General features: G+C 40.1%; 1 protein-coding gene across 1 annotated transcript in view; it reads left to right on the forward strand.

Annotated features, from left to right (window-relative positions):
* TTC27 (tetratricopeptide repeat domain 27) overlaps nucleotides 1-19,830 on the forward strand; it is a 626,083-nt gene that overhangs the window by 542,584 nt on the left and 63,669 nt on the right. Inside the window, exons 15-16 of the mRNA XM_077486426.1 lie at nucleotides 2,755-2,853; nucleotides 16,372-16,424. Coding sequence (XP_077342552.1) covers nucleotides 2,755-2,853; nucleotides 16,372-16,424 — 152 coding nt within the window. The remainder of the gene's footprint in view (nucleotides 1-2,754; nucleotides 2,854-16,371; nucleotides 16,425-19,830) is intronic.

The following is a 19,830-nucleotide window of genomic DNA, read 5'->3' on the forward strand; positions in this document are numbered from 1 at the left end:
ACTGAAAGGCTGCACTGATGGTTACTTATGGGTGGCAATGATAGACGGCACTGAAAGGTGGTAGTGATGGGCACTGATGGCTGGCACTGATAGACTTTTACTGATCACTGGTGGCACTGGCAGGAATTTGGATTTGACACAGATTGGCAGCTGCCTGGGCACTGATTGGCATTTCCCTGGTGGTCTAGGGTGGCATACCTGGTGGTCCGGTGTGGTGGCCATCCCTGGTGGCCTGGTGGTATCCTTGGTGATCCTGGGCGGGCATCCGAGGGGGGGCTGCTCTGAAACAATCAGCACAGACCCCCGTCAGGAGAGCAGCCGATCGGCTCTCCTCTACTCGCATCTGTCAGACGCGAGTGAGAAAAAGCCGATCAATGGCTCTTCCTGTTTACATCAAGATCAGCCGTGATTGGACACAGCTGATCACGTGGTAAAGAGTCTCTGTCAGAGGTTTTTTACCGAGATCATAGTTTAGGTGTGTCAGGCTGACACCACAATGACATCTGGTCAGGCTATCGCAAGCACTTTGCCGACGTCATTTTGTTATATGGCGGGCAGCAAGTGATTAAAAAAGGGAGGGAATTTTCCATATAAAGCATATCAGAAGATGGAGTAAAGGGGACACCTAAGTATTTTAAACAAGGAGACCCTCCAAGCATTTGGGAAGGGCATTGGAAGGTGCTGGATTTCTGAGCGAGGCGTAATAAGGGAGGAGGCTTCTGACTTAGAAGAGTTAACTTTATATCCAGATAATGGCCCATAGAGTTACAGTTCTTTGTGTGGATTTGAGTGATCATAAGGAGGATGTCATCTGCAAAAAAAGGGGAGTTTAACTTCCCTACCCTTAACCAGAATTCCATGTAAGTTGGGATTATTGTGGATGTGGGCCGCCAAGGGTTGTATGCAACAGGCAAACAAGAGGGAAGATAGAGGACAGCCTTGTCATGTCCCATTCCTAATCGGAAACAGCATTGAAATAGCAAAAGGCATTTGGCTTGCGTCGTTTAGTTTGAGTACAGATGTCATATCACTCATCAAAAGGGGCTTTTAAAGCCTACATATTTCAGGGTCTTGAAGAGAAATGGTCAGTTGAGATGATTGAACGCCTTTTGACAACTAAGCTTAGCTTGCTGGTGGTCTCTGTTAGCCACATCAATTAAGTCGATTACCCATTTAATACTATCACCTGCCTGCCGGAACAGAACAAATTCCACCTGGTCTATTGAATAATGAGGGAAGAGCTTCACTTAGTCTTAAGAAGAGCAGCTTGGTTAATATCTTTAGGCCAAGTTCAATAAATCAATGGGCCTATAATTAGTGCAAAGGCAGTAGCCTCTCTCTGGATTAGGGATCAAGGTGATAAACGAGTGTTGCATATCGAGGGACTGAGTCTTTATGTAGGATGCTAACAAGGGCACCATATGAGCGAGAGGGAGTGAATAAAAAGTTTTATAATATTTGTAGGGAAAGCCCAGGTGCCTTACGACTGGGAAGTGATTTAAGTGTATATTTAATTTCCTCCTCTGTTATAGGTTTGGTAAGAAAATGGAGGGCAGAAAGTTAAAGTTTAAGGAATCCACTACATTTGAGACATTGGTGTATCTGGCTCTTATGGGCTTGGGATGGGGGATCGTGTGGGATGTTGGCATCATTATAAAAAGAAAAGTATAAGTCCCTAAAGAGCTATACAATCAAAGCCAGATGTGAGTATGGCTTCCCCTCTCTATCCTTGACTGTTTGTGCTATGGAGGAGTAGACCTTATCCTTCGATTTCTTAGCTAAAAGGGAATGAGCTTTGTCATAATAGAGCTGCCGTAAGCGTGTTCAGGTTTTCTCGACCTTCTCTAAAGCCAATTTTTGGTGTGAAGGTCAACTCATTCTTTGAGTTTTTGTAGCGAGGGGGAGGAGCGTAATTGAAAATGTTTAAAAATGTCTTCACATACGGTATTACGTCATAATCATAATATCTTAATCATTTTCACATTTGTTTTCTGTAGAGTAATAAAAATCAGTTTTTTTCTCACTGGCGCTACCTCCTTTCCTGTTTCCCCATTGCAGCATCAGATCCCATAGTTCGGCCATTGCCACATTCTTCGGTTCCAGTGAACAGGCAAGCCGTTCACTTCCTCCTTGCTCTATGTCTAGGCCTCCTCTTTGACTAAAGAGTTATCTTTGTAGACATTTACACAGTGATGAGTGACAAGCCCCTTCCCTCATGCCAGCACTAATGTGACCACTAAGGTGTCAAACATGGTAAAATATAGGCTAGAGGCTCCTTCAACAAATCTTTCTCTGTGGACAGAAGTGCAGGGTAAGATCACCTGACTGCCAACAGCACACACACACATGTATATATATATATATATATATATATATATATATATATATATATATATATTTTTTTTTTTTTTTTTTTACAGCAATCAATGACACTTAACTCTTGTGTGTTTAATATCACTTTAAAGAGTAAACTTCCTCTGCTGACATTTACCTATAGATAAGCCTATACTATGGCTTGCCTATAGGTAGTGTATAATATCTGTATACTGTTTAGGGGATATTTACATTATATGCAGCCAGTGACATCACTGGTGCATGCACTCTAAAGGAACGGCCACGGGTTCCATTCTTTCCGAGCCCTGTGCCGTGAACGCCAGCTCGCATGCGTTTTAACATGTATGATATTTTATGAAAACATAAATATATTGTTTGATTGTATAGGTTAGGTTAATGTATGTGTTTTTCCTACTTCAGCTTGGAGTGTGGTTTTCCTTGGGATGTGCCTACATCAATTTGCAAGGATATGAGGGAGCAGCAAGAGCTTTTCAGCGCTGTGTCACCTTGGAACCTGATGTGAGTATTACTATTAATCTCCTAATTTATGTGTGCTTATTCAAAATAAGGTCTTGTCACCCTTTCTTGAGCAGAAGTCAATGAAGCCAAGATGCCCACATCAGATTTGTAAAAATAATTTGTAAAAAACTATTTACAAAAACAAGTCTCTGTGGAGCATATAGCACCACATAGGTAATACAATGGCTTTTATATTTTTAATTTCTATACCACACCCTGCAAGTCTTTGAATAACACACAAACATCATACATTCTAGGGGGAGTACAACTGGGGGAATCCATAGTGGATAAGGATCTGGGGGGTTTTGGTAGATCATAAGCTCAATAATAGCATGCAATGCCAAGCTGCGGTTTCCAAAGCGAGCAAAGTCCTTTTCTGTATTAAGAGAGGTATGTACTCCAGAGAGAGGGATATCATTTTGCCCCTGTACAAATCATTAGTAAGACCTCATCTGGAATATGCAGTTCAGTTTTGGGCACCAGTTCTCAAAAAGGATATCGGTGAACTGGAGAAAGTGCAGAGAAGGGCAACCAAACTGATAAGAGGCATGGAGGAACTCAGCTATGAGGAAAGATTAGAGGAACTGAATTTATTCATTCTTGATAAGGGGAGATTAAGGGGGGATATGATCAACATGTACAAATATATAAGGGGTCCATATAGGGAACTTGGTGTCAAGTTATTCACTTTACAGTCAACAAAGAGGACAAGGGGGCACTCTTTACGTCTAGAGGAAAAGAGATTTCATCTCCAAATACGGAAAGGTTTCTTCACAGTAAGAGCTGTGAAAATGTGGAATAGACTCCCTGCAGAGGTGGTTATGGCCAGCTCAGTGGATTGCTTTAAGAAAGGCCTGTACATAATATAACTGGGTACTAACATTTATAGGTAAGGTTGACCCGGGGAAAATCCGATTGCCTCTCGGGGGATCAGGAGGGAGTTTTTTGCCCTGCTTTAGCAGATTGGATCATGCTCTGTTGGGGTTTTTTGCCTTCCTCTGGATCAGCTGTGGGTATAGAATAGGGTATATGGGCTGGTATGATATTTATTTTATTTATATATATATATATATATATATATATATATATATATATATATATATATATATATATATATATATATATATATATATAATTTTTTTTTTTTGGTTGAACTGGATGGACTTGTGTCTTTTTTCAACCTGACTAACTATGTAATACTAAATTGATAAGCGTTCAGCGCCACCTTAGACCTATTTCCTGCTGTTCATCATTTTCACCCGTAATTATGTCATGTCATCAATAATGTTGTATTTTTTGTTGTTATCATGCATTATTTTAATTATGAGTATTTATGAGTAATCAACACTGTTGTTCATTATGCTCATATGACATACAGTACTGTGCAAAAGTTTTGGGCAGGGGTGAAAAAATTCTGTAAATTAAGAATGCTTTCAGAAATAGAACTGAACAGAAGAGGAGATCGAAAATCAAATCAATATTTGGTGTGACCAACCTTTGCCTTTAAAACAGCATAGTTTCTTCTAGGTACTTGCACAGTTTTTAACCACTTCAGCCCCAGAAGATTTTACCCCCTTCCTGACCAGAGCTTTTTTCTACAGTTTGGCATGGTATGCTTTAAATTTGCATCCTTTTCCCACTAATAGAGCTTTTTTTTGGTGGTATTTGATCACCTCTGCGGTTTTTATTTTTTTTAGCTATAAACAAAAAAAGAGCGACAATTTTGAAAAAAAATATATATATTTTTTACTTTTTGCTATAATTTATAAAAAAAATTCTTCATCAGTTTAGGCCAATATATATTCTACATATTTTTGGTAAAAATAAATCGTAAAAAGGGTATATTGATTGGTGGTTTTTGCAAAAGTTCTAGCGTCTATAAACTATGGGGAAGGTTTATGGCATTGTTACTATTATTATTATTTTTTTCACTAGTAATGGCGGTGATCTGTGATTTTTAGCAGCATTGAGACAGACAGATCAGACACTTTTGACATATTTTTGGACCATTCACAATCATACACTGATCAGTGCTATAAAAATGCACTGATTACTGTTTAAATGTCACTGACAGAGAAGGGGTTAACACTAGGGGGCGATCAAGGGGTTAAATGTGTGTTCCCTCAGTGTGTTCTAACTGTATGGGGATAGGACTGAGTAGGAGAGGAGACCTATCACTGTTCCTAATTACTAGTAACAAAAGACACGTCTCCTCTGACAGCACAGGGATTTTTGTGTTTGGCACTTGTGCATGAGATTGTGACCGATGGCCACGCGCATCGGGTCCCCCGCCTCTGTTGGCCGAAAAGGGGAAACACGTACAGGGTTTCGCCCAGGAGAGCCATTCTGCCACAGTATACCTGCGGGGACCGGTTAAAGGAAACAGGTTGTCCTGAACATCTTGGATAAATAACCACAGATCACCTGTCGCTGGAGACTGCCTCAAATCCATGTATCTCAGACAGACTCAATTTTGAGATCAGGGCTCTGTGGGGGCAAAACCATCAGTCCCAGGACTACTTATGCTTCTTTATACTGAAAATAGTTCTTAATGACATTGACTGTATGTTTTGGGTTGTTGTCCTGCTGCAAAATTAATGTAAGGCCAATCACACCCCTCCCTGATTGTTTGGTATAATGGATACATATCTGCCTTTATTTCTCAGCATTGAAGACACCATTGATACTGACCAAATCCTCAACTCCATGCCAGCTGACGAGGCACGACAGGCTCTGGAAGGATCCCAACAATATTGTCAGGATCCGCCCGCCACTGCCTAATTGCTGGCTCTGCTTTTCAGTGCACAGCTGTAGGCCAGAGCCAGCTGTACCCAACCCACCCTTGCCTTGTGCTCCAGTGAGCCCTGGAGTCACTGACTGACAGTCACTGCTCTCCGCTCAGTGCAGACTGAGTACTAAGTGATCACTACTCATGTGATCGCTCAGTGCTTTGTCTAAGGCTCCGTTCACATATATGCAAATCGCGTGCATTTTGAACCGCAACTGATTCGCATAATACTTGAAACGGCAGCCTTATCAAGGCAGCTGGTTCACACGTGTGGGGCGGCTGCTGTGCAGTGTTGAAGAGTCTTGTGTGTTTTTTATGTCTGGTTTAGGTGCAATTTCAGATAAAAATGTGCACCTGAATCACACCTAAACCAGTGAACAGAACCGCACCAGACTCCCGCACTGAAACTGCAACCATATATATGTGAAACCAGCCTAGAGCTGATGTTGGACAGTGCAGCATCACACACATGCTGCAGCATGGAGCTGAGTATGGATGTTTATTTTCTTTTTAAAGCCCATACTACTCCTTTTAGGCTCCATTCACATATATGCGAATTGGATGAATTTTCATTGCATCCGCTTCGCATTACATGTGAATTAAACTGAATTAAAATCCACTGTGAGATTAAAGAGTCCTGTGCATTTTCTGAGTACTGCGGTGCGATAAAGATTGCGAATTCCAGGATCATTGCTGCTTTATTGCTCATTGGGACGCATCTGAATCGCATATCTCATTAGTTTTAAAAACAAATTCATTGAGAAAAGAAATAGCATGGCCGCCCCCCCCCCCCCCAAGCTATACCAGGCCCTTTTTAAAGTGAACCCCATGCCAAAAAGAAATAAAATTGTGTGGTATCCTCCCAAATCCATACCAGACCCTAAGGTTTTAATTTTTGAGTGGGGTTGCCCTTACCCCCATGCGTTTTTTTTCACAAGTTTTTATTGCCGGAAATGGATATTCGGCTGCCAGCGGGGAAAGCTAATGAGTGATCCATTGTTAAGAATGTGGCTGCCGGATTTGCCGCCCGCTTCTTAACAACTGGCTATTGTTAAAGATGCCAGAGCGGAAATTTGCACTGGACACGTGAACCTAGCCTTAAAGAAAAAGCCATTTCTGAAATTTTTTAGATAAAAGCAGTGTTACATTGGGCAAATAAAAGTGGAAATTGACTGACAAATTGTATTATAGGAGAGTTATGGTAAGCTGGAGGTGTTTGGATCAAGGAAGAGAACTTACATGAGAAGTAGAGCAGGTGTAAGGATACTTTCTGTAAAGCACTGCAGAGGAAATGTAATGATTTGAGACTGTTTTGGTGCTGATAAGATGGGGAAGATTAACCAGAAGGGTTTCCTCTTTACCCTTTAAACTGCTGCAGATCAAATGTCCAAAGCATAATTGTGCTTCACTATTGCCTGCAGACATGCATCCATGTACTTTTCTTTAGCCCTTCATGGACAAATGTCCTTCGGTTAAAGAGGAATATTTCAGCATCTGAGACCCCAGCCTAAATGACCTGCTTCGATTTTTCTACACCCCCCTTTGTGCATAGGTGAATCATTTTGCCTTTTTTCAACTTTGAGAAGATGGTGATCACAACACTTGCATGCTGCTTTTGATTAGACATCTCTTAGTATAAAAATTTACCAGGGTCTCAGTAGTTTCTGCCAAATTTGAGATGATAGCAGTGCTGGACAGCTTCAGGTTTTGAAAGGACGTAAACAATGTAATTCTTGTCTGCTGTACACTCTGATGGACTATTTTGTTGTCTTCAACTGGTTTGCTGTGAACTTGCAGAAGAGTTTGGAAAGCATATCTTGAAATATCTGTCTACCATTGAATTTCTACTAGGAAGAGGCCTTGCTGATGTATGATGGTAACCTTGTGTGTTGTCCTTATTCTTAGTTTTACTATGGAACAAGATTTGCCACATCTACCATGGCCTCATTTTTTGTATGGATGTCCCTTGGCCAGTTTTAGTCCCTCTACACAGCTGTTACTCTTTCATTTAATAAGTTTGGGTCAAATTACATATTATGTCATAGCACATGTTTGTTATAATTGCCTATTTAAGCACTAGGCTACATGCCTTCAAAGCAGTGTTTGACTGAAAAAGTCTATTGTTATGGTAAATTCTTCTTTAAGGACATTTAAGTATTTTATTGCAATACTTAATTTTTTGCAAAACGATCGTTAGCAGCTCCTATTTACCTCTTTTCTATTCACACACTGATATCATCCTGATATGGTTCCTGATATGCTTCTGGGCCAAGGGTCAACATAATAACCAGCCTACTAGCATTTTTAGAACGTGGTCAGCATTGTGAGGAAATGTTTAGGGCCAGATCACACCAGATGCAGTTCAGTTCCGTGTGCTTTTTTTTTTGCACTAACAATGCATGCACAGTGTTTTCCATGTATTCCAATGGCTCTAGTTCACACCATGCAGTCAGTTTCAGAAACCGACTGGAAACTGACCATAACTGACTGTATTGGTGCAGAAAAAACGGAACTGCATCTGGTATGAACTGGCCCTTATTCTCATATGTCTCATAAGTCACTATAATGTGACCAGTGAGGATAATGAATGTGATGTTAAAATACTGTATTATGCATCATTTGACTAATTCCATTTGAATTAGTAATATAATTTTTGGTCATGTAAGATTTTTTTACGCTAGTGACTAAAAACAGGTAGGTAGTCATCATATTGAATGCGTGATTTTGTTAAATTTGTACTTCAGCTGATTTAATAAATTATGCGTAATTGTACATACACAAAACACATGTACTTTCTAAACTTTGAATAAATTAGATATGCTGTGCTAACAAAAAGATATTAATAATAGCGTACACTGATACTATGTGTAATACCTCCAAGTTATTAAATCAAATAGGAAATAAATAAATATCAGATAAGTGAATACATAAAATAAATGCATATGGCATACAGGAAAAATTGGTGATTCAAGTTATATAAAAAAGTGTTCATGTGCATATGATTAACATCCAACTACATTGCTGAGAACGTGATAATAGTCCGTGTAATTCAAAAACAATTTAATATGTGATCCAATTGAGTGCCATCATTTGTATCCGACCAGCAATCTCCATGTAATATACGCATTTGCAATCATAGAGAAATTAGTAGAGTGTCCTCGGTCTTCAACAAAATTGCCACCGACTCTATTTAAATACTGATAATCGTACCATCCAAATATATTTCCCCCTGAAGTAGATACGATAGCCCTGTATCGATACGCGTTGGGGAGGGGTCAGGACGGCACGGCAGGCAGCTTGTGAGCCAAAGGAGAAAGCTCATATAATCCCGATACCAACTTGGTATACCTTGTTTATGTTCATCATAAAATGGTGCATTGACGCACCTGATCTGTGTGATTACCCCAGAAGGGGATTATTGCTTTAGTTAGTAAATTGTTTAAAACATTATTGCACTATCGAGTTTTCCTTTCATATATCCAGGATAGATATGCTGAAGAACCCAGGAGCCTGATACTATTAAAGAGCCCAGAGGTGGTTCACATGTGTGCTTTGACTTAGCTTAGTTCAAAATTTTTGGTCTCTTTTTATTTGTTTAGCATAAAATAAAAATCCCAGAGGCGATCAAATACCACCAAAAGAAAGCTCTATTTGTGGGAACAAAATGATAACAATTTAGTTTGGGTACAGTGTTGCATGCCCGCGCAATTGTCATTCAAATTACGACAGCACTGAAAGCTGAAAATTGGTCTAGGCAGGAAGGTGTATAAGTGCCCAGTATTGAAGTGGTTAAGAGAAAAGGGATCTGCTGCTCCAAGTGTATGCAATACCTCTATTAGAACCAAGTAGGAGTGCCAGCCCCGGCCCGCCTCCGTGAAAACTTGAGAAAAAGAAGAAATTGCTGCACATCCAATGGTTCCAAAACACAATGCCTTTTATTAACCACTTCACTTGGCTGCTGAATGACCACATCATCTTTTGTGATTCAGCACTGCGTCGCTTTAACAATTGTGCGGTCGTGTGACGTTGTACCCAAACAAAATTGACATCCTTTTACCACAAATAGAGCTTTCTTTTGGTGGTATTTGATTGCCTCTGCGGTTTTTATTTTTTGCGCTATAAACAAAAAAATGAGTGACAATTTTGGAAAAAAAACTATGTATATTTTGTACTTTTTGCTATAATAAATATCCCCTTTTTTCTGAAAAAACAAACACATTTTTTCTCAGTTTAGGCCGATATGTATTCTTCTACTTATTTTTGGTAATAAAAATAGTAATATATTGATTGGTTTGCGCAAAAGTTATAGCATCTACAAAATAGGGGATAGATTTATAGCATTTTTTTTTTTACTAGTAATGGCAGCGATCTGCGATTTTTATCAGGACTGCTACATTATGACGGACACATCCGACAATTTTGACAAATTTATGGGACCATTGGCATTTATACAGCGATCAGTGCTAAAAAAAAATGCATTGATTACTGTAAAAATGTCACTGGCAGTGAAGGGGTTAACACTAGGGGGTCAAGGGGTTAACTGTGTTCCCTAGTGTGTGTTATAACTGAAGGGGATCTCACTGTGTCATGAGCGATCGTGGGAGTGTCCACAAATCGAAGTGACATAACATGATGGCGATTCTCACAGCCGAGCCATGTTGCAGTACAACTGCGGCGGCTGGTCGGCAAGCAGTTAAAAACGACCAGGATACATCAAGGACACCAGGTATTAGGCACGTAGACGTGTTTTACACATTACACCTGTGCTTAATCATTACAAAGACTATACTGAATGCTGAACCTTATATAGGACCGTCCTGATATCAACAGGTGCTTGTTAAACGGTCCAAATAAACAACAGATACACAACATTATTGATAAATACCTATTTTAAAGAATCACTTTTATCCTCCAAAATAACAACTGTGTATAAAAAGTGTACAAAATAATTATTGTGTACATATAAATTATATATACATAAATACATACAACAAAGTAAACACACATATCTAGTAAAACAAAGTCAGCATAAATGCATGTATACACAATAAACATATAAATGAATAGAGTGAAATGTATATGTTGTTGTTACTACTAAATGGTGCATGAATAATAGAAAAATGGGGGTAGACTATGTTTGTTCTCCCATATTGAATTTTAGACACCATGGGGTTTTTTTTTATGAAAGGCAAATCACTTTGCACTATAAGTGCACTTGGAAGTGCAGTCACTGTAAATCCGAGGGGGACATTTTTTATGGAGAATAAAAAGCAGCAATTTAGCTTGCACATAATTGAATGATAAAATCAGCAGAGCTTCCCCTCATTTCAGATCTACCTCTCATATTTACAGCGACTGCACTTCCAAGTGCACTTGTAGTGCAAAGTGGATTTGTCTTTCGTAAATAACCCCCCCCCACGTGTCTCATTAAAGTGCGTATATCAATGAAGGTATTCAAACACCAAAAAGAGGAAGGACATATAAGAACAAAAGAAAACAAAGCAAAATAGAATGAGAAAGGGAGGGAGAGACAGACATTTAATGTGAAAAGACTGCCATGAAAAAAGTGGGCACAATAAAAGGTGCCCAAATATAAGCATGGACTATATAATAAAAAGAAAATATAAAAAATTGTATGTGGGTGAATGTGTGCAATATAAAATTACATGTATAAATGTAACAGTAAATAAAATGAAAAAGTAAAGTGAATAAAAAATTATTAAATTAATATTAAAATTCTATACTTGTCTCAAACCAACAAGCAGCCTAAATGGACACACAAACACGTGTAAACTTGTAACCTTTCTAATGTCAAGAAAGGTACATGTGAATCACATGTGCCTAAAACAAAATGAAAGGGTGGAATATGTGCGTAAAAATGGACAGTTTAAAAGGCCAAAATGTCAATGCTTGAATGTCTGTCTGTGTAGATAACTATAAACGTAATGTAATATCTAAATAAAGACATGAAAAGATACAGCCATAATCATTCTGCAAATTCCTGAAAAGAAAACACCAGAGACACCAATGTCTTAGAGACAGTCAATCTATGGGGAACATTCTAAAACACATGTATGCCCCATAAGGACCCCTCCATAGAGTGCTACATCCATAAAGGATGTAAGTGAAAAAATTATAATAAAATGCATGTGCATGTATCATGCGTGTATTATAGAAACAGGGAAAGAGGGGAGTAATGGGGGGGGGGGGTGATGATGGGGGAAGCATTACCTGATCTGTTCATAAAAATGACTAAGATCCCATTCAAAATTTTAACTTCGGGGTATCTGAGTCTGTAAATGGAAGATCCAAAATACTTCCCTCTGGCACAAAGTTAGAAAAACATCACCCATCTTCTTTTGGGGGCCCTGACTCTCTCGATCACTTGAACTTTCATTGCTGTTGTATCCCCATTGTGGTATGCATTGAAATGCCTAACCACGTTGGTGGACAGAGTTTTCTCCACATTGTGGATGTGTTCCTGGAAGCAGTCACAGAAGCATCTTGTCGTTCTTCCAACACATTACATTTTGCAAATAGCACATGTAATTAAATATACCAAATAACTGTTATTGCAATTAAAGAATGAATGGATATCAAAAACCTTCTGACTCACAAAAGAGCAAAACGTATCACCAGCGTGGACATGCCTACAACAAGAGCATCCATTAAAGCAACATCTGTAGTTACCTTTACAAAAAAGCCAAGTGACTGATTGGGGAAGTTTATTTTGGAAGAAGCTGGGAGATAAGGAATAATCCAGAGTAGGAGCCCTCCGGAAGTCTACATTGATGCCCTCCCTTAGAATATTGGCACAAATCTCATCAGAGTATAAAGCGTTTAAATGTCTATTGATAATGCCTTTTATCTGACTCAACTCACTACTGAATGGGGGTGGATGGGTTAAATGATTGGCTTTATCATTCTTCCTGTGATTGAATCTCTGAAGTAGCTCAGTCCTACATTTTTATCTAGCTAAAGATTAAGCCCTGTCGAGCATCCATCTTGGATACCCACATTGTAAAAATCTATCATACAGAGACTTAGCCTCCTGTTCGAATTGTAGATCATCATTGCAAATGCATCTCACTCGCAGAAATTGTCCAACCGGGATACCCTCAATTGTGTGCCTAGGATGTCCCGATTGTGCAAGTAGGAGCGAATTGCCAGACAGGGGTTTCCTATACAAAGAGGTCTCCACTTGACCATTTTCCCTAGAAGATTGAAATCCAAGTAACATACAGACCAATCATCAGCATTACCAGTAAAAGTGAGTTTTTTGTTGTTATTGTTTAGTTGTCTCAAAAGAGAAGGCATGAGCCTGGTACCTTTCTACACAACAAACAAGAGGTCATCAATAAACCTAAGAATACAATGAAATAGACAACCTGTATGGGTTACTATCGCCCACCAACTAGCTCCCACCAACCCATGTATAGGTTTATACAGTTGATATTTCGGAGGATAAAAGTGGTTCTTTAATATATGTTTTCATCAATCATGTTGTGCAGCTGGTCCTTATTTTGACCGCCTAATGAGCACCTGTTGATGTCAGGGTGGTCCTATATAAGTTTCAGTATAGTCTTTGTAATGATTAAGCACAGGTCAGATGTGTGAAATAATACCTGGTGTCCTTAGTGTATACTGATCATTTTCAATAAAAGGCATTTTGTTTTGGAACCTTTGGATGTGCAGCCATTTCTCCTTTTTCCTAAATGTCTTGCAGGACAATTTCATGGGTCAGATGGTAAATGCACCAATTAGAAACAAAGCGTTACTAGACCTACTGATTACCCACAATACAGACCTGATCACCGATGTGGAAATATGAGGCAATTTAGGAAATGGTGATCACAGGTCAATTTGTTTTAGTATAAATCACACAAATAGGAAACGGGGGGAATACAAAGACACTGAATTTCAAAAGAGCCAACTTCCCTAAACTACGAAGATGATAATTGGGATAAAATCTTAGGAACAAAGAACAAGGAGGAGAAATGGGTATGCTTTAAGAGCTTATTAAATAAGGTCATTAGCCAGTGCATCCCAATGGGAAATAAAAACAAAAGTCCTGGGTCGCTTAACTCCAATGTAAAAATTCATATAAAAGCAAAGGCGAAGGCCAAAAAAATACAAGGCTGAGGGATCATCATCGGCATTCCAACTTTACAAAGAATGCAGCAAGAAATGTAAGGGTGCAATCAGGGTGGCTAAGATGGAACACGAAAGGCACATAGAAGAGTAAAAATAAAAAATCACAAGAATTTCTTTAAGTACACAAATAGTAAGAAAGGGAGGTTAGATCATATTGGTCCCATAAAGATTGATGAAGGGAATCTGGTTACTAAGGATGGAGAGATGGCAAAGGTATTGACTTTATTCTTCTCCTCAGTCTTCACAAGGGAATCGGGGGAGATTCGGTAACCAAAACTGCAATGTTTATCCTCGTGACATGTCACAGGAATCACCCTCATGGTTAACAGAGGACAGAATTATTAATGTTGAGTTTTTCAAGTCTATTTCTAAGTCACCAGGACCAGATGGCTTGCACCCGAAGGTCCTTAATGAACTTGGTTAAGTGATTGCCAGACCATTGTACCTAATTTTTATGAACAGTCTACTGGCTGGAATGGTATCAGTTGACTGGAGAAAAGCCAATGTAGCACCAATATTTTAAAAAGGGCCAAGATACATCCCTGGGAATTACAGACCAGTTAGCCTAACATCAATTCTGTGCAAGCTCTTGAAGGGGATGATAAGGGAGTGTATACGAGATTTTAGTAATAACGGTATCATTCGCAGTAATCAGCAAGGATTCATGAAGAATCATTCTTGCCAAACCAATCTATTAACCTTCTATGAGGAGGTGAGCTGCCATCTAGATAAAGAAAGGCCCGTAGACGTGGTATATCTGGATGTCTTATCGTACATCACAGGACACAGAGCCATAGTAGTTACTATGTGGGTTATAGGCCACCTTCAGGTGATGGACACTGGCACACCCTAAGACAAAAAGTCCACTCCCTTTATAACCCCTCCCACTTCTGGGAGTACCTGATTTTTTTTTACCAGTGTCTAAGAGTGAAGATGTGCTGTGCTGAGCTCAACTGGAGCAATCCTTGCTGGGGTTAGCCATGCAGCTGGATCCAAAGTGTCTTTTAGGCCGAATTGAATGATACCTGGGCCTTGTGTCTGGAAAAACAAGGTTTTGCCTGTAAACGCTTCTCTTTTTAGAGAGCTGGACCCTGGGATCCAATACTTTTGGTATTAAGGCCATACATTTTTTTGGCGGAGGTGCTATTACAGGTCCAGGATTGTGGGTTCCCTGAGGGTCCCCTGCTCCTGAAGGTTTGTGAACGGAACCCACTGTGAAGGGTGAAGATTGGGTCTGTTGGTTTTACCACAGAAAACCCTGCGGCGGGAAAGGTAAGTGGAGTTTTCTATGAAATTTTTGCAATTTCTTATGAATGTCTCCTTTAAATTAGTAAATGTTGTCATGCATATGTGTCACCACTGGGGGCTGTATGGAGCACATATCTTCTCTTGCTTCCTCAAAAGATCAGGAGGTACCAGATACAAACGCTCTAGTACTTTATAATTTGTTTCATTAGCTAGAACATTAATAGCTCATTAGATGTGTTAACCCTTATATCTCACCAACCTTCTCAAGCTATTCCAAGGTCAGAGGTCCAAATAGGCATAATAACCAGATGGTGAAAAAAAGCATGACATTAATAGCAGCGAGCAGATAGTGAAGATAATGCCCAGGGTGTGTTGGTTTGTGTTATGGAAATATTCAAATGTTGTAAGCTGTAAAGGGGTATAAGAGTAGTGAAGCAGGGAAGATGCCTAATGTTCAATATGAACATTAGGCAGTATATTATGTAATTCTTTGAGAGGTTCAAAGGAATTAAATCCAAAGGGACAAAGAGGATCGTACAGGAGAGTCAATTTTGTGTCAAACCGCCAAATAAAACTTTGGGGAGAATCCCAAACATGAGTGAAAAGGGACAATCTAAAAAGGAGATTAAAGGTAAATGAGGTGATAGAAGTTTGCTGGAATGTTTAACTGAATCCCACGCTTTAAAAGAATGGGAGGTAATAAGACTAGAATAGAACTAGAATACTAGAAAACTAGTATTTTGTGCCCTGATGTAAGTTGGGATATTTGCACAGCGTGGAAGTAACTATATATATATGTGGGACTCCCAATCTTTCCTTGTATCTTGGATCGAAGCAAGGTATGTTTTGCAACCCGGGGCCTAGTGTCACCCCATATATAGGCAAGGATCTTGGCTTAAAAAGAGCACAAAACATGCAGGAGGCCCCCTGCGCCAGTAAAATTAAAAAAATATAGAGATTTGGGTAGCAGAGTCCAATTACCTCCTTGTTTTTTAAAGCTTGCATTGTAATACCATAAAAGGTAATTTTTGTTCTGCAAAAAGGCCACTCTTGATTTTGACACTAAGCCAGAGTCAGAATTACCTCACCACAAATCCATTCTGATTTATATGTATACTTTCTCTGCTTTAGAGGGTGGCTTCCTAACTTTGTTCTTAGGGATTAGCATTACATATGAACATTTTAATATGCAATTTTGGGGTATTTGCATTTTATACTTGCCGGTAATGTTTGTTTTTGATTTCCTAAAAGTACTTAGAACATATACTGTATGTGCATTAACGTTTCAAGTATTTTGTCTCCTTATTCTATTCATTATTTAATTGTAGAATGCAGAAGCTTGGAATAATTTGTCTTCCGCATTCATCAGATTAAAACAGAAGTAAGTATTTTTTTTCTTTTACTGCAAATACAAAATATTTTCCGATTTCTATAATAGCTTCATTTGGCAATTATAATTGTGATTACCATTCAAGATTAGAAGTGATTATGAATGAGCTGCAGCCAGGTAATTCCTCCCCTGAAGCCCACAACGTTGTTTATGTGAGCTCCAGGGCAACATAATTGAATGGTCCATTTCACTACTCCAATTTACAGACCAAGATTGCTCAGAACTTTAAAGTGGTTGTAAACTCTCCAACCAAACTATTGTAATCCTCATTACTAAAGCTACTGATCGCTGACTGTAAAAGTCCCCTTGTATCGTCTTTTTTGCAATTCGCCCTGAAATGTTTGCTGACATTACCGGCACATGGGCTCCCCGTCCTTTGATTCACAGCATGCTCTGTGTGCCATCTCTCCAGTAACAGCATGCTTTGTCCTCAAGTTCTGCTGTCTGCAGCCCAGCTGTGAAAACTCGCTAGACTGGGCATTCATTACTGGCACAGTTTCCTGGTTCTCCCCTTGTGACCGTGTGACGTCACACGGGGAGTAAACCAGGGCATAGAGATGCCTATTGCTGAAATCATCAGGAGCTTTCAGCCTGACAGCTGCAAAACACCGGACATGCAAAGGCAAGTATAACACAGGGAAAATGTATATCTTTAACGCCATGTATTAGGAACAAATTAACTTTTGGATTTTTGAATTTATTTTTTTCGGATTAAGAAAGAGGCTTGGTAATACACTATCACGCATGCTCTAGAATACAGTAGGGGAAAGCAGGAAGGGCGGAAATGATGTACACAACCGACTCAAAACAGTACCCATGATGGTGCCGCTTTATCCCAGAAGATTTTTTATTTTTTTTCTACAAACTTCACAAAAATAGTACGTTAGAATTGTTCCTGCATACATTTTACTATATAAAGATTGCAAAGAAGTGTTTATAACTAACTAGATGAAAAACACAATAGGGATAGCAGAGTTTACTTATGCTTTAAAGTGGATGTACACCCTTTTTTTGTATTTTTATTTACAGGTAAGCCTATAATAAGGCTTACCTGTAGGTAAAATGAATATCTCCATGTACGGTTTAGGAAATATTCACTTTGCATGCAGCCGGTGACATCAGCGGATCATGCGTTGTGAAGGTCTGGCTGAAGGTCCCGCATTCGCTGTCGGACCTTGCCGGAAAGAGGTCTCCTGCATGCATGCACCCGAGTTGCAAACCTGAAAGACTCACCAAGGGGAAATGTCACCTCCCTCAGCAGTGACTGGGATCAGCTTCCGATGCCTTGTTCTAAGGAAGTATTTCATAATGAGCTAGTATGCAGTGCATACTAGCACATTATGCCTTTTGCCTTACAGGTTTTTTTAAAAACTATATATATATATATATATATATATATATATATATATATATAATTTTGTGCAGGTATACAACCGCTTTAAGACACATATGCAGACTGTTATTTTCACTTAGGACAGGGTACTACAGGTACTTCCATCATGTTCACTATGCCCATGGTAGACTCCAAAAAAATGGGTCTATGCTCCCACTCAGCCTGTTTTTGGTGATGCGGGATGCTGCCTATTTCTTCCACTGTTTTTGAACTTGTCACTGTGTATTAGATATGCTATTTTCTGCTCCTATGCAATGGGGTGTGATATCGTAACTACAGTTCAGTGGCAGTTCGCAGAGTATTGCTTAAGCCATCTGTCTATACCATACAAATCTGTAAGTAGCACACCTTCCCTCCCTGTGCCTAGTTGGTTAGTGGTTAGAGGCAGTTTCTATGGGGTAAGTACTTTAGCTTCTCTCACATAACTTGATGATTTACCTCTTTATGTTGTAGCATCTGAGAGCGATATGTTTCAAATGGTATGGGTCATATCTCGGAAACATATGCCTCTAATTTGTTCTTTATTTGTTCCTTTTTATTCATTTGGTGCTATTTGGATCAGCTTGATTGTTAACAACTCACTTAAGAAGTGACTTTTATTGTGATGCAATAAGGATCTTGCATTTATCCTTCATTTACATAAAGTGAGATTACTCCAATTTGTGATGTCAGTGCTTGTACTCTAATGGAAAATCTTAGGGGGTGAAGCCAAAAGATTACGTGTTTGGTATGTTTAGAACATACCCGGCCGATCCCACTACCCAAGTGATCTCCACTTGCTTCTGGGTTCCCTGCTGGGCAGCTGCTCTGCTTCATTCTGAACACAGGAGTTCAGCCACTCGACATGAGCGCCATTCAAAGAAGTGCACCTCCCTGCTTCTCCACCTCTTCCAATGAGAGAATGCTTTATGTTTAGCAAATATGCAATCTATTGCCTTTCCATAATGTGTTTTACTACTTGCTGCTAGAAAGTGGCAAATCTAAACAAAACAGCTTTCTACAACTACTTTGCGGATGAGCTGGGGAGATCAGATTACATAGAACAGGAATATGCTGTTTTTTCTATCTCCTAGCAGTGTTAAGGCACACTGACCAACTGGCATATTTGCAAATTGTGTGTGACTGCACCCCAAATTTAATAGACTTTTTAATTAAAGCTGATCTCCAGGTTTCATTTGAAGTACCGAGTTGGTTCCCCCCAGGTCCACATCAGACCCATGTCCGAGCACGCTATCCGGTCGGCCAGGAAAGGGGGGGAGGAGCGAGGGCCCCCCTCCTGAGCCGTACCAGGCCGCGTGCCCTCAACACGGGGGGTGCCTTGGGGAAGGGGGGCCGCGCGGCCCCCCCACCCTAAAGCACCTTGTCCCCATGTTGATGAGGACAAGGGCCTCTTCCCGACAACCCTGGCAGTTGGTTGTCGGGGTCTGCGGGTGGGGGGCTTATCGGAATCCCCCGGATACCGACCCCCCACCCTATGTGAATAAGTATGGGGTACAACCCCTACCCATTCACCTGTGAAAAAAAGTACAAAAAAAAACACAACATAGGGTAAAAATTGTTTATTGCACAGCTCCGGGGGTCTTCCGTCTTCGGGAGTCTTCTCGCCGGACTCCACCGCTATCTTCTGCTAGCTCTTTTGCTAGCGGAGGAGCCCGGCTTTCTTCCTCGCCGCCGGCCTATTCGTCCGACTTCGGGGGTCTTTTCCCCCTTTTCAGTTCTTCTGCCGGGCCACCGCGCCTTCTTCTAGCTCTTTTGCAGGCGGTGGCCCGGTCTTCTGTCGCTGCTGTCGTCGTCGCTGCCGCCTTCTGTTCTTCTCTTCTTCTCTTCAGATGTTGACTCGTCCCATCCTCCGCTCACAATGGCTCCGACGCGATGCTCGGCGACTTATATAGGGACATCACCGGATGATGTCCCCACCCATTATGGTGTCACAGTCCCAGAGGATGCTGGGACTGTGACATCATAATAGGCGGGGACATCATCCAGTGATGTCCCTATATAAAA

This window comes from Lithobates pipiens, unplaced genomic scaffold (genome assembly GCF_037356315.1).
Source record: "Lithobates pipiens isolate NorthernLeopardFrog02 unplaced genomic scaffold, aLitPip1_a1.2 Scaffold_18, whole genome shotgun sequence".
In the NCBI taxonomy this organism is placed as follows: domain Eukaryota; kingdom Metazoa; phylum Chordata; class Amphibia; order Anura; family Ranidae; genus Lithobates; species Lithobates pipiens.